The sequence below is a fragment of the Macrosteles quadrilineatus genome, unplaced genomic scaffold, assembly GCF_028750875.1.
Source record: "Macrosteles quadrilineatus isolate MER2022 unplaced genomic scaffold, UCM_ALF_1.0 Scaffold_2__2_contigs__length_208266976, whole genome shotgun sequence".
Classification (NCBI taxonomy): domain Eukaryota; kingdom Metazoa; phylum Arthropoda; class Insecta; order Hemiptera; family Cicadellidae; genus Macrosteles; species Macrosteles quadrilineatus.
Genome location: NW_026542595.1, coordinates 121,285,055 through 121,307,988, shown reverse-complemented (window position 1 = coordinate 121,307,988; position 22,934 = coordinate 121,285,055). Strand labels below are relative to the sequence as shown.

Below are 22,934 nucleotides of genomic sequence, written 5' to 3'. Positions count from 1 at the left end.
CCCTTTAAAGTTATGGAGATTTTTAATAACTTTAGTAGTTTGAAACATTTTAAGACAGTATAACCGTGTCTTAAGACAGTTTAAAGTAGTATGTGAACTAGATGTCCTACAATTACTTTAACACTCCTTTATCATAAAACAACCATTAATTGTTGAAAACATGGAATTAGTGCAACACTGATGAGGCACTGTACAAACTTTCTGTCTGACAGAGTTACAAGTTTCGCAAGAAATGTCACTAGTGCAAGCTGAAACACTTATGCTTCACAAAACTTGGGCAATCTATCAAGCTTTAGTTCACATGAAACATTTAGCTATTTCACGTTCAATTACGTTACAACTTGGAGCAATTACAGTTAGAATTTCTACAAATGTGTAGTTTATTCTGGTAATATATTTAGACAAAATTGTAGTAGAATTAATTAACTTTATGTAATACAAAATATAACATAAAATCAACAACCATAGAGGAATATTAATGTGGGCAAATAGTAACGATCTGTTGACACAGATAATTCCTCATCAGTTGATCAAAGTGTAAACAAAACTGATGCCTCATTTACATCGACCAATCAAATATCAATCATCATTATAACAATGTTTGGGCGTATATTTCGCATCATTACACCTGTTTAAGGTTATATTTATCAAAGTGACAAACATGTATTGTGGTAAAATATTTACATGGATTGATAAAGTGTGAAAGAATAGTGGCAGATGTCCTGCTTACATTTAAAAACTTTGAGTTTGTGTTTTACTCTAGAAACATGATTCCTTCAGATTTTTATTAAATAATCTGACGTTTTGTTAATTTGAGCTTAAAATATGTTTGATACTGAGTGCTTTTTTAAAAAACCCAACACAAATTACAGGCAACAAGAGTGGTTTAAGGACAAAACAGCTGCATAAGTTGGTATCCCTGTATCCTCTACTTCATTGCGGATCAGCTGATATACATTGTTGCATTGTCTCCTACATGTAGTGTAACAAATAATTTATTATGAATTATCTCAAAAAGGATTTCGCAAGCTCGAAGAGTATGCATTGTAAGACAATCATCAATGGATTTTATCTAATGCCCCTACCTAGGTCTAACCTAAAAAGTAATGTATAACAATTGTGGGCTAGCGTCCTATGACGTCAAAGTGGAACTCACCATGTACGTCGAGATGGAACCACGTCCCGTTCTTGTGTGAGTTGGGCGAGCGGTTGAGGAACACCACCTTACACTCGTACCAGCCCTGGTCGCTCTCACGGATGTTGGTCAGGTTGAGCGAGGCGAGGCCGTAGGGAGAGTCCGGTGACACTCTCGACACCCGACCTTCGTACCCCTCGCCGCTGTGGGTTGGGTAACTGTCGTACCATATGTAGATCGGGATCTCCAGGCCCTTCTCGGCAGTCAAACATCATCAAACAGTGTTACAACTGTACCTGACACCACCCGTCACACATACAACGCATGCAAGGGGATGTGAACCACGTACTGTGGCTTGTCTGTTATTGTTGATAGAGCTAGACATCCCATTTGCAAGTTACAGTAGCCACTTTCAGAGTAAAAATGAATACAATTAAATTGGATTGGCAGAGTATGCTGATTTCAACCAAGCAAAACTGTAAGGACGGTTTATTATAGTATTTTGTAAAGAAAGCAGGTTTACCTGAATAAAACAAGGTCTAGAAAGGCACAAGAAACCCAAAACTTTACAGTCAACACAAATTAAAAAGGATATTCTAGTGTCACCAACGAACTATACTACTGGAACGCGCGCTGCCCATAAGCCGCATGTTGTAGTTTCCGAGCGCATGCAGCGGTGTGTTGCGTTTGCATCCAGGGCCGCGCAGGCGCTAACTGGTGGCAAGAATACGTCGAGACTACTTTCCCGCCTTTTGCCTTCCCGCCTTTTTACGTCGCAACACTAATTGGCGGGAAAAGTTATAGGTTATTCTCTGTACTTCGTATTCAGTTCTGTACGTCTGCTCCATACAACACAAGAAGTATTTATTGTTTGTGATGTTGTTTTGTTTTGTAAAATGGTTAAAAGTTGCGCTGCGTACAATTGTACGTCAAGATGGACCAAAGACAGTGACATTTCTTTTCACAGGTAAGTCCTCACTGTATTGCATGCTGAATCCCTAACAGATTAAGCAATATCTAATTAGTATGCTTTTGACCAATGTTATTACATATTTGTATAGCCCTCATAATCTAAAAGTTGTAAGTAGCCTACGTAAATTCTTCAGCCTGTTAATAAGCTAACTTGGTTAACGTCCACGAATTTAGTCAATATTTCACGAAGTAATGTTTGCTTGGTATAAAATTATTAGGCCTGCATTTCATATTTTTTAAACTAATATTTTTAGAGTGAAATAAAAACATGGCCAGGTAGTGCATAATGATCAAAACTATTGATGTTGGTCTTCTAGTTAATGATTTTTTATATCCTTTATTAACTCAAACCAGTACTGAACTAAACAAACATAATCTAATGAACGTCCTGCTTGAACCTTTGTTATTTTAAGCTACCTGTATTTAATGTGATGTATATTTTTGTTTTAGATTCCCATTGCATGATGAAAATCTTCTAAAAAAGTGGATAACTGCGACAAAGAGGAAAAATTTCAAGCCCACAAATTATAGCTTTTTATGCAGCAAACATTTCACACAAGTTGATTATCATTTAATTTTGCCAAACACTAAATTAAGAAGACTCAAAAATGAAGCAATTCCTACAGTTTTTGATTTTCCATCTTATTTACAACAACGACCTCCAAAACAGAGAAGAATACTACTCAGACAGGAATTACCCGTTGAGTTACCCCATGATCTGCAATGTAAACCTGGCACGTCTATTTCATCGGTAAGTTTTTAAAGTAAACAAACTATTTTTATAGCACAGAAAGACATTTTTGAAACTTGAAATTAATGTAGGCTATAGTTATTGATGGAATGCCTCCTTCGTTTAAAACAACGCACTATACTACAGTATAGTAATTAGTTACTATATACTATTACTATAGTATACAGTATTGTATAGTATAGTAGTATACAGTATCTAGTATAGTTCGTTGGTTTAAATGTATTGAATGGTGTTTGATTTGTTGATATCAACGAACTGTACTACAGTTTGTTAGGTAGTAGGTAAGTAGTATGGTTCGTTGGTTGATATATATTTAATAGAGTTTAGTCTTGAAAGGCCTGAAGGCAGTTATAATTTTTATTAATGCCTAATTGATTTATAGATAAAAAGTCCTGGTCTTATGCATATAATTCCCCGTAAAAATTACAATGCATTATTGTTTTGCAGATTGCACCGACGGTGGAACAAGATCTTTCTCAATCACCACTGAATGCGGCCAATCTCCCATCTCCCACCAAAGTGCACTTACGCCGAAAAGTGAAAATTCTGCAGCAAAAATTAAAAAGAAGGGAATGTAAAATAAGGTCAATGAAAGGTTTAATTTCAGTTTTACAAAATAAATTAAAAGCGCCAGAGACATTGATTGAAATTTTAGAAAACAATTTTACAGGGTTTCCTCTTGAATTATTATTAAGTAATCTCAAAAACAAAGATATCAGTAAGAATAAACATACGTTTTCAGAAAAAGTAAAAGAGTTTGCACTAACACTGTACTTTTATTCGCCCAAGGCTTACAGATATTTGAGGGCATCCAATTTAATATTACCTAATCCTGCCACACTAAGAAAATGGATCTCAAAGTTTAATTGTAGACCTGGGTTTTTGGAAGAAGTGTTTATTTATTTACAAAATAATGCAAAAGACCAGAAACACTTGCGAAACGTAAGTTTAGTATTCGACTCAATGAGCATTAGAAAACAAATAATTTATGATGAGAAGTTGGGGAAAAACGTGGGATATGTAGATATTGGAGGGTTTAAAATAGATAATGAGGAAGAAATTGCTACAGAAGCTTTAGTTTTCCAAATAGTTTCACTTAGAGGCAATTTTAAGTGTGTTGTTGGTTATTTTTTTGTAAATAAAACTTCTTCAATTTTACTGTCTCAGCTGATTAAAGTGGCAGTACTGAAACTGAATGAAGTTGGTGTGAATGTCCAAAGTGTGACCTTTGACGGAACAAGCACAAACGTAAGTGCTTTGAAACATTTAGGCTGTAAATTTCCTGACACACCATTTTTTAAACTTGATCCCATCACCTATAATATATGTGCTATTTTAGATCCTCCACATATGTTAAAACTTGCCCGAAATGCTCTAGCAGACATGAAAGTTATAACATCTGAGTCGGGTAGTATTTGTTTCAAGTATATTGAAGAGCTGAACAACTTACAGAAAAAATTGGGGTTAAAAATGTGTAACAAATTGTCTGACAAACATGTTTTCTATAGAAACCGAAAAATGAATGTTAAAGTTGCAGGACAAACATTAAGTTCCAGCGTAGCGGACGCTTTAGAATATTTGTGTGTGAATCAACATCCTGATTTTATAAACTGTTTACCAACAGTAGAGTTTATAAGAGTGATAAATGACCTCTTTGATTTTTTAAACAGCAGGGATCCTTACGGAAGAGGGTTCAAAGGCCCCATAAAATTGGAAAATCAAGGGAAAGATGATGAAATGCTTAATAAAGCAGAGCAGTACTTGTCAAAACTTGAAATTGAGAATAAGCCAATTTTAGATCATGCTAGAAAGACATTTGCTCTAGGATTTTTAAGTAACATTAAGAGTATACGTATTTTAAGAGAGAGGTTGTTAGCTTTAGATGACTTTAGCTATTTGTTAGCCTATAAGTTAAGTCAAGACCATTTGGAATTATTTTTTTCCTGTGTTAGAAGTAGGGGTGGGAATAACGACAATCCCAACACCAAACAGTTCACTTGGGCGGTTAGGCAACTTATGTTCCGCAACAGTGTTAGGGCTTCTGAAAACGCTAACTGCGTTGAGTTTGACCCAAGCTCACACCTCGGCCTTCTACAGTTGGGTCATGACAAGTGTGATTTGCCCATAGAGGACGATAGTGAAATTGATAAGGCAATGTACGCCATGGAAAGTTATGATCATTCTAGTTATAAGGATGAAATTTTATACTACATTTGTGGCGTCATTGTAAGGCGTATAGAAAAGAACATAAAATGCAACGAATGTAGCTCTCTACTCCATACCGGTGATTCCGACCTTAAATCACACACAAGGTTTACTGATTTTAAATCTAAAGGCAAACTAATTAGGGCAAGTGACGATGTATTTAAGATTGTAAAATATGCTTATTTACTCAAATTAACAGAAACAAAGGCTACCACTAGTGATTTAACCATGAGAGTGTGTAACAACTTCACATGTACTGTTTTCAAAGGGCACTTGAGTAATGATGAATTTACTGGAAGCCACGAACTATTTTTGATTAAATCTGTGGCTCAAATATTTTTTAAAATTGTATCTCACCACATAGCAAAACAGAAAACTTTGGACATGACTAATTATTCCAAGTTAGGAATAAGACAAAAGTTGACAAAAATTAATTTTGTTTTCTAACATGTAGATTAACTACGTCATGTTTGTACAATGTTGTAAAGCTATTCTTAAAATAAAATACAATTATTAAAAACAAATTGTTGTATTATTTTACCTGGTACATATTTAGACATTCTTAGTCCTAATTACAAACTCAATATGAAAGTTACCAGTTACGTTACATCTATAAGTTTTAATATATTTTGTATAAATATTCTGAATACCAAATGACAAAGGAAAACCATTAATTAAAACCGTTATTAACATTTTTAAAAACAAATATATTATAAAATATGACTATTTCAGAGTCTACATGGCATTTTAAGTGCTGCGAGAGCAATATTGTAGTGCATATACCGTGTCGCGGCCCGTGTTCTTGCCACCAGTTGGCGCCTGCAGACCCCAGACGCAACCCCAGATTCCGGCTCGGATCTGTAGGCCCAGCGCGCGTTCCAGTAGTATAGTTCGTTGAGTGTCACTGACATAATTTCATCTAAGGAAAGTACGAGTTTAAGAGAGAGTTGGAGTCGGGTTGAACTTCTCCGTTGAAAATACTGTCGGTGGCAGTGAAATATTCTAATGTTTTGTGTATAGTGAAAGTTTTGTGAGTCTTGACCGTCAGTTTGGACCCTTTTCATCCACATAAGCCTGATACTCACACAAACAATCCTCAAATCCAGGCTTTTGTGCTTTATGTTACACCATTATTGTAATATAGCATGATTTATAACTCATCAGATATCACAGTAACATAAATGGAGAAGATATAAAATTAACATAAGCACACTCTGTAGACTGAGAATTGGCTTCTGGTCATACACATGGGATGTCTGCTTCAGTATTGACAAACAAATGGTTTGTATAGACTCTCATTGAACTGTTTATCTAAGTTTATGTGATTTAGTTTGCATACCAATAGAGTATTTATGGTGTTATCTAAATTAATTGTGCATTACCACCTTACCTAAATTAGTTTTGTAATTCATAGAAAGTTTGTTTTGTGTTAACTTGATTTGAAGCTACAAAGAAGTTAATAGTATTGAATGTAAATGTATTAAAAGACCCCTAATATTTTTTTAAGGTTTTCTAACACATGAATTGGTTTATAAAATCTAATACAGTATAAGATTGGATAATATTTTTGTTTCCCTACATATCACGGCGGCACAAAAGTTGAACCAATTAAAACAATCACTGCCATAGTTATAAATTTAGTTTGATATTTATTTAAATATTTTTTATTGTTTAAAGCTACAATAGTTTTTATATCTATAGTTTTTTTAGCTATAGTTGTTTTATGATTAATAGTTAATCATTAAAGACCCTAGCACTAATTTTATTTTTCTTCTTTGTGACAAATGGTCGCACAGAATATTTTTAAAACCCAACGTATATTTTTAAACCCAAAGGTCGACACACTAAAATATGAAACAAACACTTATTTTAATGTTGAGAGTCATACAAAACCATTTTAAAATCATGTAACTTTTGAATGCAAATTTTATTGAACTGACTGAGGTCTCTTTATCCCCAATAACAACTAATAATAAAACACATTCCAAAACACCATGCAAACAAGCTACTGAGGAGCTGTTTTGACAAAATACAAAATTGGGTTTTTATTAAGTTAAAAGTTATCCATCAGTGAGGTTTAAAAACAATTCTAATTCTATCTGGAATGTTAAATAAAGTTCAATTTGAAATGGAACTATGCATTTTGAGAAAGCAAAAAAGTAACTCCTGAGCAGATTTTTGAGTCCAAAATTTTGAATAAAACTTTTTAAATATCAACCTCTATGTGACTATAACTAATATGATCTATTTTTTATTAAAATGTTTCATTGACATGTTCACTGTTCAACTTATTCAAAACAAAACAATGTTTCCAAAACAGCTCCATTCATCTAAAAATGCTACCTTAACTGAATAAAGTCTAAAATCTCAAGTTAATCTCAATTCTACTCAAATTTAAGTTACCAATTGGCCTCTTACGTTTACTGGCGATATTTAAACACTGTTTATGTAGTGTTATGTACGTGAGCGGCGGAGAAAGCAGTGGCGTTTTGCTGACAAAAGTGTTACACATGCTATACAGTGTGTAGTGAACGGTGCTGTGTTTTTGAGGAGAATGATTATAGAAAATAGAGAATAAAATAGGGCAAAAGTATTTGGTACTCAAAAAGTATTTACAGAAGAAGGAAGAGACAGAACGGTACTACTTGTAAAAATCTAAATGGAGTTGTTTTTGAGTTTGTTTTAAATAGCTGTGTTATGAATATCTACACAGCTCATTAGAATTGTACGTTTTGTTCTCTGCTAAAACACAGAGAAATATTTGAAGGAATAATTTAGAATATCCAAAAACGTAGTTTAAAAAATTTAATATACAACTAATAGCGATGGCAAAGAAGTAAAAACCCACAAATATGACCTTAAAAACCGTCAAAATAAATTTTTTATAAAATTTTAAGGTAGACTTTTTTATTCTAAGACCAATTTGACAGTGATAGTCAAATCTCAAAGACACTGTATAAGCTTAATACGGGGGAGAAGATCGTCTCTCAAAGAACAAACGAAGTTCACAGGCCGTCTAGCAAGAACAAGACCCTACAAGAGAAGATGGGGAACGCAAGACGTGTGCTCGGCGTACAATAACACATTACTGACATGTGTGCCAACACACAATAACCTGTACTGATGTATGCACCGACACACAATAACACAATAACATCCAACACCGTGTGAATTACTTCTCATCATCGCTACAACAATATTGTGAAATTTACTGTCGTCTTTTGAATACGGTTATATCACCTAGGCGAAACAGATTTTCTCCTGTTTATAAATTTGTATTGCGTTGTAACATGTATTGGGCTAAAATTGTTTTGCAAACGAGTATAAACAAATTTGTATTTATTTTCTCAAAACAAGAATGAAATATAACAGTATCAATTTTATTTCTTCCCTTAAACAAATAAGAGTTATTATACCTAAACAGAAACAATTTCAAAATGGTTTTGACCGGGTCTTTTACATTTTTTCACACATTTTATGAGAGATGATTAGTTGATTATTTGTTTGTTTTAACTACTGATTCATGTTGTGGCTTGAACTTAATGATTAACCTATTAGTGGTATGGTATTAATGTGTTGTTTCTAATTAATGAAGAAATGGTGTTAAAGAATATGTTGTTTATTCATGTTATTTTTCGTTACTTTTACAAATAACTACTACACACTACAATTAATTATCTAAACACTACTTTAACTACAAAAGCAACTTTATGACTTTGCCTACTACAGCAAAAGCCTAATAGAACCTTCCAAAAAGTTTAGGTTAGAATATTTATTACAAGTTTTGTATATTATATACTTTTCAACAGCTTGATGAAAAAATACATTAATCAAATTTTTAGGTTGGAGAGCAAATTTGTAAATGTATTAATTTCAATAAAATATTACAACAGCTAAGTTTTATTCAAAAATATTATAATAATAGTAATGGCTATCATAAAAAGATTAAAATTTCCGTCTAAATATTTTTGTTAAATTTTCATATACAAAGGCCTACCTCCTGATAGTTTGTTTCAGACAACAACTGCAATTACAACTTCAACCTCAATCAGGTCAGCAATTTTTTTATTGCACCAACGCTAAAATAAATGCTTAAATATAAAACACCAATCACATCAAGAAAGCTACATATTTCACTGTGCAATAAAATAACTTAAACAATTTTATAGTTCACCTTCACATCATGTTCCAAAACTAAGGTGACAGACAAAACAACAAAATTGTATCTATGAGTACACTTTACAAAGATATAATATATAATTATATAATTTTTAGGATTGTTTAAAATATTTAGGCAAAAAAACCTTTCAGCAAAATAATCTTACAAAAACAACAAATGTTTGTGAAAGGTAAAAGTCAAATATGTAGCTTCAACAGATTTACGACAACAAACGAAAAAACATGCAAATTAAAACTACTATCCAGCTGAGCTCAGTCAACTGGGGGTAAAAGAGCGGAAACTCAGTCTGCTCTGAGCCGACTACACAGGGTTGGGCCTGACTTGTACCCGCAAGTAATGCGAAACCCAGTGTAGTCGTCTGAGGGTAAGTATACATGTGGTGTGTGTAGTATAGTCTCTCTCATTGTTGGGAAAAGTGAAAATAAACTCATCACTTCACTTAGCTGATAGCTGCATCTTAATTGTAATAAAATAAAATTTCCCTTATACATAAGTGTTGTACACTCAATGTGTCATATATAACTAACTATCTCAAAATAATATTTACACACATCCTAGATCATTAACAATAAAAATCCAAGAGACAGTGATTGAAAATATCACAAATAATTATAGTGTAGCATATTACGTTGAACTTAAATCTAGAACAATATTTCATAGAACAGTCTTGGCAGGTTCCTAAATACACCTTGAAACATCAACAACTTTGTTGAAAAAATACAAAAACCACAAGGATTGTTGAATTTGGCTCATAATACAAATTATCAGCAATTAATAATTAATAATCTGACCACACACTGGCAATCTAATCATGAAGTAAGGAACACAGATTGGGGCAAAACTAGTTTCTATGTACTTTTCACACAAAACAAATATACTACACTAAATATATTAATTTTAAAAAATGATCCAACATAATATTCCAACATATAGTTCTAGCATAGGACACTATTTTACATTTCTAGTCCAAACAATATAAAAAAACCCAATCTATGACTTTTAACACATTCACTACCAGGTCACACAACAGACCTCACACAGAGGGGTGTGACGGCTGGTAGGCAACGTGTAGAAAAGCACGTCATTCAAACTAACGCATTCCAAAACTTCAATAACAAACACTACTAAAATCTAATAACGGAATCTGAATCGTAAGATAAAACTGTATTGCAAATATATTTAAGACATTGTCACACTTATAAGTAATATCATCGATCAAAGAAACTTCCTTATAGCTTTATTGTTCATATGGATCAATTGAAGACAATTTCAATTTTATTTTCGTCCACTCATGTAAATAGGGGCATGCGTTTGTTCAGTACTTTTTGTTTCTTCTTATTTAACTAATTTATAAACTTGTTTAACCAAATAAATTGATATAATTACTGTATAAACAATAGCTCGTTCTTTGGTTTTAACCAAACAGTAGAGCACAAATCTAAAATCGTCTCTAAAATTAGAGAAAAATACATTTTGTTGATACTATCGCCGTCTCACATCTGAAATAAACTTAAAAAACCAGTATGAGATTTAACAGTAGGATGAAAAGTACTACTTGTACTACGTGTGCGATCCAAAGTCAATCGTAATATCCTGCAATGATTCTCCTCTCAGGATGTTTAATCACCTTACGGAGTTACGCAAGTTTGGCAAACCGACTCCCTGAATTGAAAGCCTTTGTTCCCAACCTGTGCTATCTGCTCACCACTTCTGGTAACACCCAAGTTCTCTCGACAATAGCTCTTGTTTATGCACTCGGCTGAGTTAGGTGTTGTAAACAATATTTTGTATTTGAAAGTAATTTTGATAATTTGTTTTAAACTTTTTATGTTTACAACAAAATAATACAAATTATACAATAATACAGATTATAGAAATATAACTATACTGGGAAAAAATAATTCTTGTTTTTTTTTATTATGTAGGTATGACAACTACAAGTTTTGAGACATTAGGCTCTAACCTAAAGTTTTGAAATTTTAAAACTGAATATACTGGACACTAACATAGATACAATTTGTTTGATTTATTAAGACTTCATTAAGCTTTCCTGGTGCTAGTTTTATTACATAACATTAATTTTTACTGTTTTACGCTGAAGATTGTGGTCCCTTTAAGTTTTTATGGTATTGTAAAAAAAATCACTACCCAAACATAATTGTGTTTTGAAATTTAACGAAACAAAATGTAGGGAAGTTAAATTCCATACAAAGACTTTTAGTTAAACTATTATACAATTTATGAATAGTTACCTGAACTTCTATCAACATCTACTATCTACAAACATGCTTTTACCATGAACTCTGTTAAGTTATGGGTTGCAATATTTCAGGGTGTTTAACCATATCATGCTTCCCATTTCTGTTTCCAGTTGAACAATTACGCAAGACAAGGTAGTTAAGAGATGAAACAAGCTTTTCTACTCCACCGAACATTAACAGTGGTTGGACTGTCAGAACTAAACCACTGTTAAGTCAACAGATATGCTTTCCGTAAATGAATTAAATAAACACTAATTTTTTATCTTAACAAAATGATTTGTAAAAGAATTATTTTTAGAGCTCATAAATAATTATCTATAAAGTCTGTAGTTGTTATGCAGAAGTTATTTAATTTCTATTAATAAAGAAGGTCTGAAAGAAAATCTTAGAAAATTTCATTATAAGAACATTTCTAAGATAGAAGAACGTATTTCTAAGTAGTATAATTTCAATCCCCATCCATTCATACTGTCATTATTTCCTATTTTGTATTGATACTGTTATTTTATTATTTATAGAATTTATTTGCACGCCACTTCATTTACTATTTAGGCCTAGAATTTATCTTGAAAATACAAGTACGCAATCAAATTAAACATTTTTTTAATTCTCGATATTCAAAAATTATTAAAGTACAAAACAAAATATTAAGAGGAATAAAACCCCTGTTGATATTTTAAAACCCGTTTATAAGAACTTGCATAAGGTGTAGGTTAGCACATATTACTAACAGCATACACTTCAACGTTTTCCATGCACATACATTAACCATGCAGCTACCCAGTACTGTTTAGGCTTGTTAGACGGAGTTGTGAGCCTATTGATCGGCCTCAACACGTGTGCCGCACTAATGTGTCTGTCCTACACTGATGGGCCAACTTTAACCATCCACACGGCACAACTCTCCTTAAATCACCTCCGCTCTCGGCAAATTTGGAAACTTTTCTGTTCAAACCAGAGTCGTTACAGAGACTTTCACGAAGGGTTGAAGAGATTTTACGAGTACTAGGGATTGGTCTTTGAAACTAAACAAAATTTTAATGTTAAAAATGTAATATCGGGTAAAAATGGTCTTGTACTCTGTTGACGTCTGATCATAAAATAAAATATTCTTATAGGTAGTTTTCAATCTTTATACCTATGTGTGTTTAGACCATGTAAAATATAAACCTTAGCCTTGACTTAAACCAATAAGAAGTAACACTCAATTTCACTTTCCCAGATATACATAGGAAGGTTATATTTCCTAAATAACAGGAATTCAATTTGTAGATTGGTGTTAAAATTGTTTCATAGATTTTTTAAAGCTCAATAACGAAATGTGTGGTAATTTAACTGATCACAATATTGTAAGACAGTAGTAGAGATGTCTGAAGCAAAAGTAAATATAATCGATGAAGCAAAAGCAAATATAATCGATCCATCGCAGGTGGGAAGGATATAAGGTGCTTCGAACCTGTTTATTCAATCAGGGAAATATTATTGCCTCTACCGGTAAAGTTTGCTCAGCCAATTTCTTACTGAAATCCAGCCTTCCTTGAAAATCTATTGAGTTAAAGTTTGATAAGCAAATTTTAGTGTTGCTACGTAAATAATGCTATATGTTAAAAATTCAAGAGGTTTTTGGCCGAAGCTTCTAAATCATCCACTCGACCGATTTTCACTATTTTTCTTTTTAAGGAATGATAATTTTGAGAGGAAGGATTTACGTCAATGACGTAATCTTAATTCAATGTTTCAGGGTCCTAGATATTTTATTTTATTTTTTTTTAGTCTAGCAGCTAGATTTGTTTCTGATATAACAACATTTAGCTCGACCAAACCGATGCAAACATTCAGTTTTTCCCTTTCAAATGTCCCTTACAAAAACGTTAATAAATGCCACTGGCATGGATAGACATAATGTGTGAAACAAATTCAGCATTAGGATAACTAGTATTCAATAAACTTTTAATTACTAGATGTATATCAGAAGAGGAAATGATGGGTCTAAGGGTGTATTTAATCTATGATTGGTGACCAAAAGTATTTTAAAATATCACAGTTAACAACAAACATAGATTTACACTTTATTATTTATTTATACAGATTCGAGCAAGTACAACACATACACAATAGTAATTCTATTTTTGTCCTCAATTATAATGAAGTTTAAGCTGCTTAACACCTGGATTAGCAGATGGCAGCGTTAGCAGTCCAACTTATAGCAAAGTTATGAGCCTACAGAGGAATTGAATACAGATTATATCTTCCTAATTTAAGCAACAATGGACAAGAAATTTATACCTTTCATCTCCGTATTTTAATACCGAATAAAACGTGTGTCTTTTTATCACATAAAACCAATTAAGTTACATTTTGCAAATTTAGAGCTTACTACATTGAGGGTCCGTATTAGCCATATTTTCTTTTGGTGTTTTGCCAAAGGGCTTTATCTCAATCCTTTAAAGCTTCGAGGTGGGACTTAGGGAGGTGAATATCGATTGGTCTCCATCATGGTAAACAGAATTACCTAAATGTTCAAACATTTGTTTTATAATTGTTTACTTTAATTACATTGTTTTATAACATTGTGAAGTTTATTCAAATGGATACTATTGAAAACGGTTGTAGTTATGGATGTATTTTTATCAAATTTGACAAATTTATTTTATCTATACTTAAGCTACTAACATTTTACCAAAACACTTCCCTGTAGCGGTAATCGTTTAAGCTAATATAATATGGAATATATTTGATTTTACATACTTAAGGAAATATCCAATCAGCCTAAGGGGATGTTGCTTGGTCTGCAGGTTTGCTGCAGGGGAATATTTATTATCTAACAAGGTTATCAACCAGGTTACAAGTAAAACTGTGAAAGAGACAAAATATGGATTTCACAATTCAAAGAATATACACGAGATTTTTCATATTGTATTTAAGGATCTGAAGAACTAAACAAACAGTTGTTAATAATTAAACAAAAAATAAACTAGAATTTAAAATGTCAAAGGGTGAGAGATTCCGCAACAAGAAAGGAAATAATATCCACACAAATGAAGATATTTGAGCTAATAAATATTTATATTAACACCAAATTACATATAAAAACCCCAAGACTATCTTCTAACATTTTCAAGATAACATGTGTAATATTAATTCTGAGCAAGCAGCAGTCTCCATTGAACAGTTTCAAATCTGAACTCATCTTTCATTGCACATGCCTGTTCATAAGACTCATTAGTTTGAAAGCATACAGTTCCGAAATGTTATCCTCTCGTTTTCTTACCCAGGGGCAAACAGTATTTAGTTAATATGATTCAACTTACGTGATTTATTTCAAAGATTTAGTTTAATCTTTGGCTATTTACGAGTATACACTGTTGTAAAGTTGCTTGTTTTAGAATAAAATGAGCTTGGCTACGAAGTATAAAACATAACTTTAATAACATCACACTCTTTGAGAGATTTATTCAAATAATTTTTCTAAGAGTAAATAAATTGCAACAGCTGGCCGATATGGCTGCGGAGCCTATTTCAGTTTCTTTAGTTAGGTAATGATTTAAACAACAATAAATCCAATAAAAACTCATACTACTTTGTGAAGCACTCTATGATAGAAAATAAGATTTCAACAATTATCTTCGGTTATAAAAAATTTGGTTTACTTTCTTGTCATGTGTTTATTATTTTTAGTGTAAATTATAGAAAATCTATTAAGTACTATTATTAAGTCTAAAAAACACAATGTAGGCTCTAAAGAAATTTCGGTCAAGCAAACTAAAAACTTTGGAAAAGTTTGTAGGAAACCACTTGTGCATCTACAGGGATTGTTTAAGGTTGTGTTTTTGTAATTTTGGATCATAGCGAAATACGTCTCATTTATTCAACCAACTACAAATAGTTCTTTCTATCAATCTACTACAGGCATGCATCATGCAATAACAGTTTAAAAATTGTATATCTAATAATTTGTTTATCATTTAGTTAGATTTTCAGAAGTTTTCTTCCTTGGTTATACACATTTCAGGTTCTTGATTTTAAACACATTTTACTACAGCATTCAAACCGTGAATATCCTACCTGTTATTCTAATCACCACAAAATTTGATGACATTTAAATCCATCAGCTAAAAAAAGCACTATGAAAAATAACTAAAAGCTAATTTGATTATTATTTGTCACTAAGTCAACACATTTTTAAAATATCAATTTTAATTTATGAACTAAAACTTACTGAATACTTCTACATTTTAAACCATTCATACAAGAATTCGTGATTTTTTTTTTATAAGTTTTAAATTACCTCGGCGCTTTCTGAATTCAAGCAGAATATCTTTCACTGATTTTACTCCTGCGTGGGTTTAACAAATTGTGTGAATGTTAAGATTTTAAATTTTTCTCCTTTTGGTGATTTCATATTACATTATTTTCTTAAATTGCCTTGAACAGTAGGAAGGCCTGTTTTTTTTTATATTGTTTATTATGTTAATTTGTCTTGTGTATGCTGGTACATTTTGTAGGAAAGAATCACAAACACTTTTAAGGGAAAACAGTCTCAACCCCTGAAATTTTTGGATTTTTTTTATGATTGCACCCATTTCTTTTTACAGAGAGTAAATAAAAATAGGTCTAATAACACTTGAAATATAACTTATACTGTTTTACACTTTTTACTGTTTAAACAAGACGGTAACTATATATAAAATATGATATTGGTATGGTACATTCCTTTTTGCACCAAGATGCTAACCACTAAGCAAGTAACACAATGTATGATATTGCTTGTCAAATAAAAATTTTTTATACAACCTCTGTTATATATTAATTGATTTATACAAGGCTACCGTGCATATATTTATCCATACTATTATAGTATCATAGTTGATTAACCAACTTGTGTCTTATTTATTGTATGCCTCTTTATAGATATAAATAAATTTTAAAATAGTTTTCAGTATAAATATAACACAAATTAAGTTGAACTTACAATCAAAACAGGTTGATTAATATGCGAATAGCATAGGTTAGACAGAAGACAAGAGTTGGTTACAAATAGAGTATTAAAAAAATAAACTAAATCATCTTCTTATGTAATTTTCATTATATAAAATGTAAATAAAACTGTTTACAAAACTTTTCATCTAAACCAGGTCCAAATGCATGCATCTACAAAAATACATCCACAAACAATTTGTATTGCTATCACACAAGACAATGCCAATATGATTACACATCTTGTGCCGAGTGTTTCGGTTTCCAATGCCTTCTTGAACTGCTCAACAGTGATCAGTCAGGTCTCATCAACAAACGTGTCAGTGCGTGCTCTAACTCGTCAGATTGAGTGCTTACAGCTGTCGACTTGAGTGTTCGATGTCAGAGACAAATCTACACTCAACGTTACGTTAATGTTACATAAATTACAGACGTAGTGATAAAATATTCATCTACATCTGGACTTTAATACTAATAATTATTGTAGTTCAACATTTTTTCTAACTTAGTTTCAGTAACTCAAGCTTATATTCTTCAAGTTTCCCATGACTAAATGATTACAGTTTCTTCTACAGTTTTCTACCTAAGTTCTAAAGATTTCTTAAACTTGAACTTTATTATTTCAAACACTATATTGTATTCTTGGATTTTCTCACATTTACATTCTCACCTTTTTTTAGCAAACAAGACATAATAATTAGCCTGAATTGTTTGCATATTTGCAAAGCAACTTTGTAAAGCTTCACAAATAAATTTTCTAGTATGAAACCAAAGTGTAATCACAAAAAAAATCAAAATACTCAAGTGGTAAAGTCATAACAGTTTATTTTACGATGGTGTACTCATAATTGTCGAGAATCCTTGAAACATATTTTACACGTTAACTAACACAATGACTGTATTACTCGGCACCGCAAACTTTTCCCATTGGAAACTCCATTAACGGAGAACAATCTGTAATAATGGAATTCATGGAAGCAATCTTGATGGCCAAAGTTGGGATATCAAGAGCCGGACTGAATCAGAGCATTAGAACATTAGAACACATTAGCACTGTGGAGTGTGTTAGAACATTAACATGTTTGATAGCATCATAGAACGTTGATTATGTAATGTGCTAATGTGCTGGGTGCTAATACCGTACTGTTACATACAACACAATGTGTGGAGCGGATTGGGTTAGATATGTAATTACATTGGAGTAGTTCTATAATGTTTATATAATAACTAGCCGCTATACCCGTGCCTTGCAAAGGGGTCAAGATGCAGAAGAGACCATTTTGGTTCCTTGAAAATAATGGCAAGCAGCTTGAGAACGATAAAGAGAACAATTATTATATTCCCTAGAGTAAAGAGAACAATTATTATATTCCCTAGATCTGCTGTATTTAGATAGACTTTTATAATTTACTATTAATATTAACTGACTACATAAACATAACTGTAAAAAATCCATTTATTCCATGTATTACAGCTTTTTGTTTCCGGTTGGTACAAATTATCTGTTATCATAAATTTAATCAATTAACAGCGCTACACTCTGTTGGTAAACCTATAACTTTTTAATGCTATTGAACTTCACAGAATGAAATTGTTTAGTTGAAACAGCTGTTAAGATTCTTTAATTCCATTTACATATAAGTACTCATAAGGTTAATGTGGGGAAACCCCAAAGCCACCAGAGCGGACCCGATAGGACGGATCACGAAATTGATGGTGTATAAACCTATTACATGAAATTCTACACGTATGTACCAAGTTTCGTGGTCATCATTCCAGCGGTGTCTGAGATTATCACTGCCAAATATACAAACATACAAACAAACCAACATCCTCTTTTAAATATATAGATTACCTTTTTTGGTTTACAGATATGACTTTGTATGATTGTGTAATATAATTCATAGTTCTGTGACAACTATTGCAAAATGACTTCTTCGGTACAAAAACGGATATAGTTGTATATAATAGGCTACATACAAAACATTCATAGAATAAATCACGCCTATCAAATGTATTTTTGATCTTTTTTGTTGTACAGGGTGGGGTAAAACGTACTAAGCAATTTGACTTGCGTAGTATTTAGTACTCCAGCTGTGTGGATGCTAGTATAGATTAAAGGAGTAGACATTGTTGACAGGTGGACATTTTTAGCCTAGTTGTCATCGGTCACACATACCATTTCAGTAGCCTTGTGGTTGAGGCCGGGCAACTTCAAAGGTATGCAGTGTGAGTATTTTCAAAACAACAAATCAGTGATTACGACACAAAGAGACTTTAATATCAACTTTTTATACTCAATGACACTGTTCCTAGCGCAAACACAACACAACTGATGGTGGCACCCTTAAAATTTAGGACAGAGTGGCCAAGATCAGTGAGAACACCTGGAAATGTAAGTGTTGGTCAGCATACTCAGGGTGTCTACTACATTCTGGATAAAAAATTCATGGACAATTCCCGTACATTTAAGGACTTTGCCGTAACCTTTGTCGGTGTCATTAGGCCTACCGAATAATTTTCCTGATTTGTCAAACTGTATTAATCTTGTTATTCACTGTAGTTGTACCAGAGAGAAAAGTAAATAATAATAGATAAGAGTTAAAAATTACAAAATAGAAATTTATTGAAAGTAAACAAACATAGGCCTACCTATACTTTAGGTAGGCCTAAAGCTTTTATAGTGTAACAGAGAAACGCAATCATTGTCTCCTGCGATAGCGACAAATATCTCCATCCGTCACGTAAACTTCATAACATAGCTTATCCGATCCAGGCGGATTAATTTGGCATGATTCGCCCTGGCACAACGTTAGTTTCTCGACTACTTTTGAAAAAAAAAATCTTGAATGCATATTGTTACTCAATTCTTAGTACAAAATCAAGGTATGGTAAGCGGCTATTAATAAGCAATAAGCACAGAGTAAGATTATTGTATTTTCATTTGTAAAGTTAATATCGACACATAGCAATCATTAGTTGTTTATCTTAGGCTCAATTACATTTTCTTAATATATTTTACAACTCTTTCAAGAATCAAAATACCCAGGCCTAAGCCTAATTATTTAGGAGGGCCTATATAAACTGAGTAACAAACAATGAGGTTATAATAGCAGCAAAGTTACTATCATTCTAGTTCATAAGATTTTGATTGCTTAAAGCATACAACTCAATAAATAAATATATGGGAAACAAAAAACATTGAAACCTGAATAGCCAACAATATAAGACAAAGATACAGAAAATGCAATGACATAATTTGAAACCAAGCAGGCTTACATAGTGATAAAACATTAATGCAAACAACAATGCTTGTGGTTTTGTCAATTGAAAGATAAAATGTCCATAAAAAAGGGGTTAACTTACAAAATGAGACTGTAGATTATTTACATGTTTAATATGAAACCATAAACAGTTTTATGGCAGTAGGCACTGGCCGCGGTAAATTGAATCTTCAAGCCAAAAGTACAAGTAAGAAGTGAAATTTAACAGCCATTATAAAGCTATTATTTTCACGATAAAATAGGTTTGGGATCTTATAATAATTACCCTAGTAATAAAAAAAGAAGTTGTAAAGGAATAAAAGTGATATAACTTTTATGAGCTAGCTGCTGAGTCAACAGTTCTTGGAAGTACTTGACTTGACACTTGATTGTCCTGATAAAATATTAATGGGTTTGAGATTGTTAATGGGATTTTTATTGCATAATTACTCTAGTAATAAATTATGAAAATGTAAACAAACATCTGATAAACCTTTTATGTGCTCCTAACCAACTAGCGATCAATAAAATTATGGCCCATTAAAAATTTAAGGACATTGTCTGGCATTTAAGGACAATTCCCGTACATTTCATGGCCAGTAAAAATTTAAGTACAATTCCCGGTTTTCCCGGATTTCCCGGTTGGTAGACACCCTGATACTTGTTGTTTTGGAAATACGCACACAATGCCTCGATGTTGTTTGGTCTAAACCATGATGGCTGATGACAAGACCAAAAGTGTTTGTCTACATAATCTACACAGCCTGAGTGAAACTACTTAATCTGTTTTGCACCCTGTATTTAGTAGTGGTGTTTGACTTTGATATTGTAATAGGCTATTGAAGGATATTGTTGGCATTTGTAATGTTTTGTAAAACAACCCAATTGATGGGTCAAAGAAATCTTTAAATACTGCATAACCAGTTATGTGAATGAAATCTAGTAAAGACTAGGTTTCACCACTTCACCGAAAAAAGTTAAAACTCACTGGTTGTATGTAATCTTGGATAAGTTTCTCTGACATTTTCAATTACAATTATTGTAAAACTAATCAATCACGTAATACCCTTATCATCTAAATTTTACTAAATAAAACAAGAAGTAACAGAAACTACGATCAATTCCTTTTCCAGTTCACTCTGTAACGTTTCCAAACATCATACATTACAGGTATTGGACAATGTAGGCAACTTAACTCATTGCAAGCTCCATTTACACACGACAGCCGAGTAATGTCGTGATTTATGTAACACCTGATGGGAGAGTCGAGTCGTAAAGCTGTAGCACGTTCAACATTAGGTTACAATACAGTCATTACACTTGACAGGGTAAATCTCACCTTTTGGTATACGTTTACGTTAGCAATATTACTAGCTCTCTAAATTTACAATTTCTGTGAAAAGTGTCATATGAAAATTAGTTAGTGTTAACTACATACTAGACGCGAGTGTATACATTTGTAAATCAATAATACATAATAGGATAAAATACCGTATGTCCATAGTTGAAATTTGTTGAGAGGATATCAAGCTTAAGCTTAGCCGAATTGGAAAGAGTCCTAGGCTACATGGCACAAAAATCACAAAACATAAGAATATTTCCCTGTCCTGATGGCAATTTCTACTAAAGAAGGTAATACTGTACCTAGATCAACTGCAACAATTGTTTTTCGACCAACTATAATATAACAATTTTTTCCCTGTAAAGAAAGAACTATCAATATTTTTTACACACCAATGTTTTTCTTTCACAAAAAAGGGTCTAATTAAGGTGGGTTTAATGGAATTTCTCATTCAGGCAAGCCAGTTGTCCTTAAAGAAAATCCTAAAATCAACCTAGGCTCTTGTGCTCTGTTTTAAATCCTTAACATTAATTCTATAGTTGGTATTTTTTAAATAACTTCAAAATATATCCATTTATTTCAAATTTTAAATTCTAACATGGAAAAACAAAATTAAAACTAGGATCATGTTTGATTGCAGTAGAACTTCGACATCAAATTTTTAAATACTGTACATGAATTTATAAAAAAATAAATAAATTGAAAAAAACATGAATTAGTCTCAACCTACAGTAGATTGGACTATTTTTGTTTTGTTATCCATGCAAAATAAACCGAATACTAAAATTCTAACATAATGACGATTTCACAAAAATAGTTTTAAATGAACATTTAGGAAAGAAAGTTATAGCTTAGCTAGTTTACATAAGGAAAATATTAGTCTATAAACTTGGTAATAATGAAAAAAAACCTTGCACATCACAAAATAAATGTGTAAACTTACTACGCACTACCCTTATTGAAAGATTAAACAATTTTATGAACTCTTTTCGTCCACACTTGGAAAAATGCCCAAGGGGAGGAAATACAGTATTTTGTTTCTTCTATGTGTTCTATAAACCCACCTGTACTTCTAATGTAAGTTAACTGACATCCCTTCATTCCACGAATAAAAATAAAAGTTTAAATAGTTAAATTAAACTGCAAATATAGAACTAAAGAATCAGTATAAAATACTGTAAACCATAAAACCATTTGATCACTAACACTAACTATGCCAATAATGGAACAGATACAACAATCTAGTCTTGAGAAATTATTCTTACAACTTACAGTCTAGAAATGCCTTACAAGCTAAAAATATAAACTTAAGAGTGCTTGCTTAAAACTACAAAATCAGTAAAAACCACACCTTGATTAGATCATTAACACTACATCCAACAATGAAACATATACAAGAATCTGGTCTTGAAATAATCCTTACAACTTACAACCAACAAATACCTTATGAGCTACAAACGTAAACTAAGAGTGCTCGCTTAGGCTAGAGTGAAGTGATGACTCCGTTTATGTTATCGCAAGTTGGTCCGGGGGAAGCTACCAGGTTCTCTACGAATCTAAGACCAATCAATAAGCAGCAAGGCGAACAACCATTCAAGAAGACTGCCAAGCTTTAGAATTGGTTTCGCGAGTCTTCAATGCGCGGTGGTGGTTAGGCCTTGCTGTTCTTAAGCTTTTCCTGGCCAAAAACTAAGGGATTACAGGATGAGGGTTGAGGGTGTAGAGTAGGTGGGTGACAGGATTTATTTAATTTTTCTTATTTAGCCTATACCTAGGCTATTATAACTTGTTTAACTATTTAATTTAATTTTTAATTTTTTTATTTTTAGGTTAATTTATTAACACAGT

At 32.3% G+C, this 22,934-nt stretch overlaps 1 protein-coding gene across 7 annotated transcripts in view; it reads right to left on the bottom strand.

Moving 5' to 3' along the window:
• LOC128987337 (protein turtle) overlaps window positions 1–22,934 on the bottom strand; it is a 230,210-nt gene that overhangs the window by 23,346 nt on the left and 183,930 nt on the right. For all 7 annotated transcript variants that reach the window (XR_008490230.1, XR_008490229.1, XR_008490231.1 and 4 more), the window contains one exon: window positions 1,157–1,388. Coding sequence is in view for 4 of the 7 variants with exons in the window: in XM_054408126.1 (XP_054264101.1) it covers window positions 1,157–1,388 (232 nt within the window). In the remaining 3 variants the exon portion in view is untranslated. The remainder of the gene's footprint in view (window positions 1–1,156; window positions 1,389–22,934) is intronic.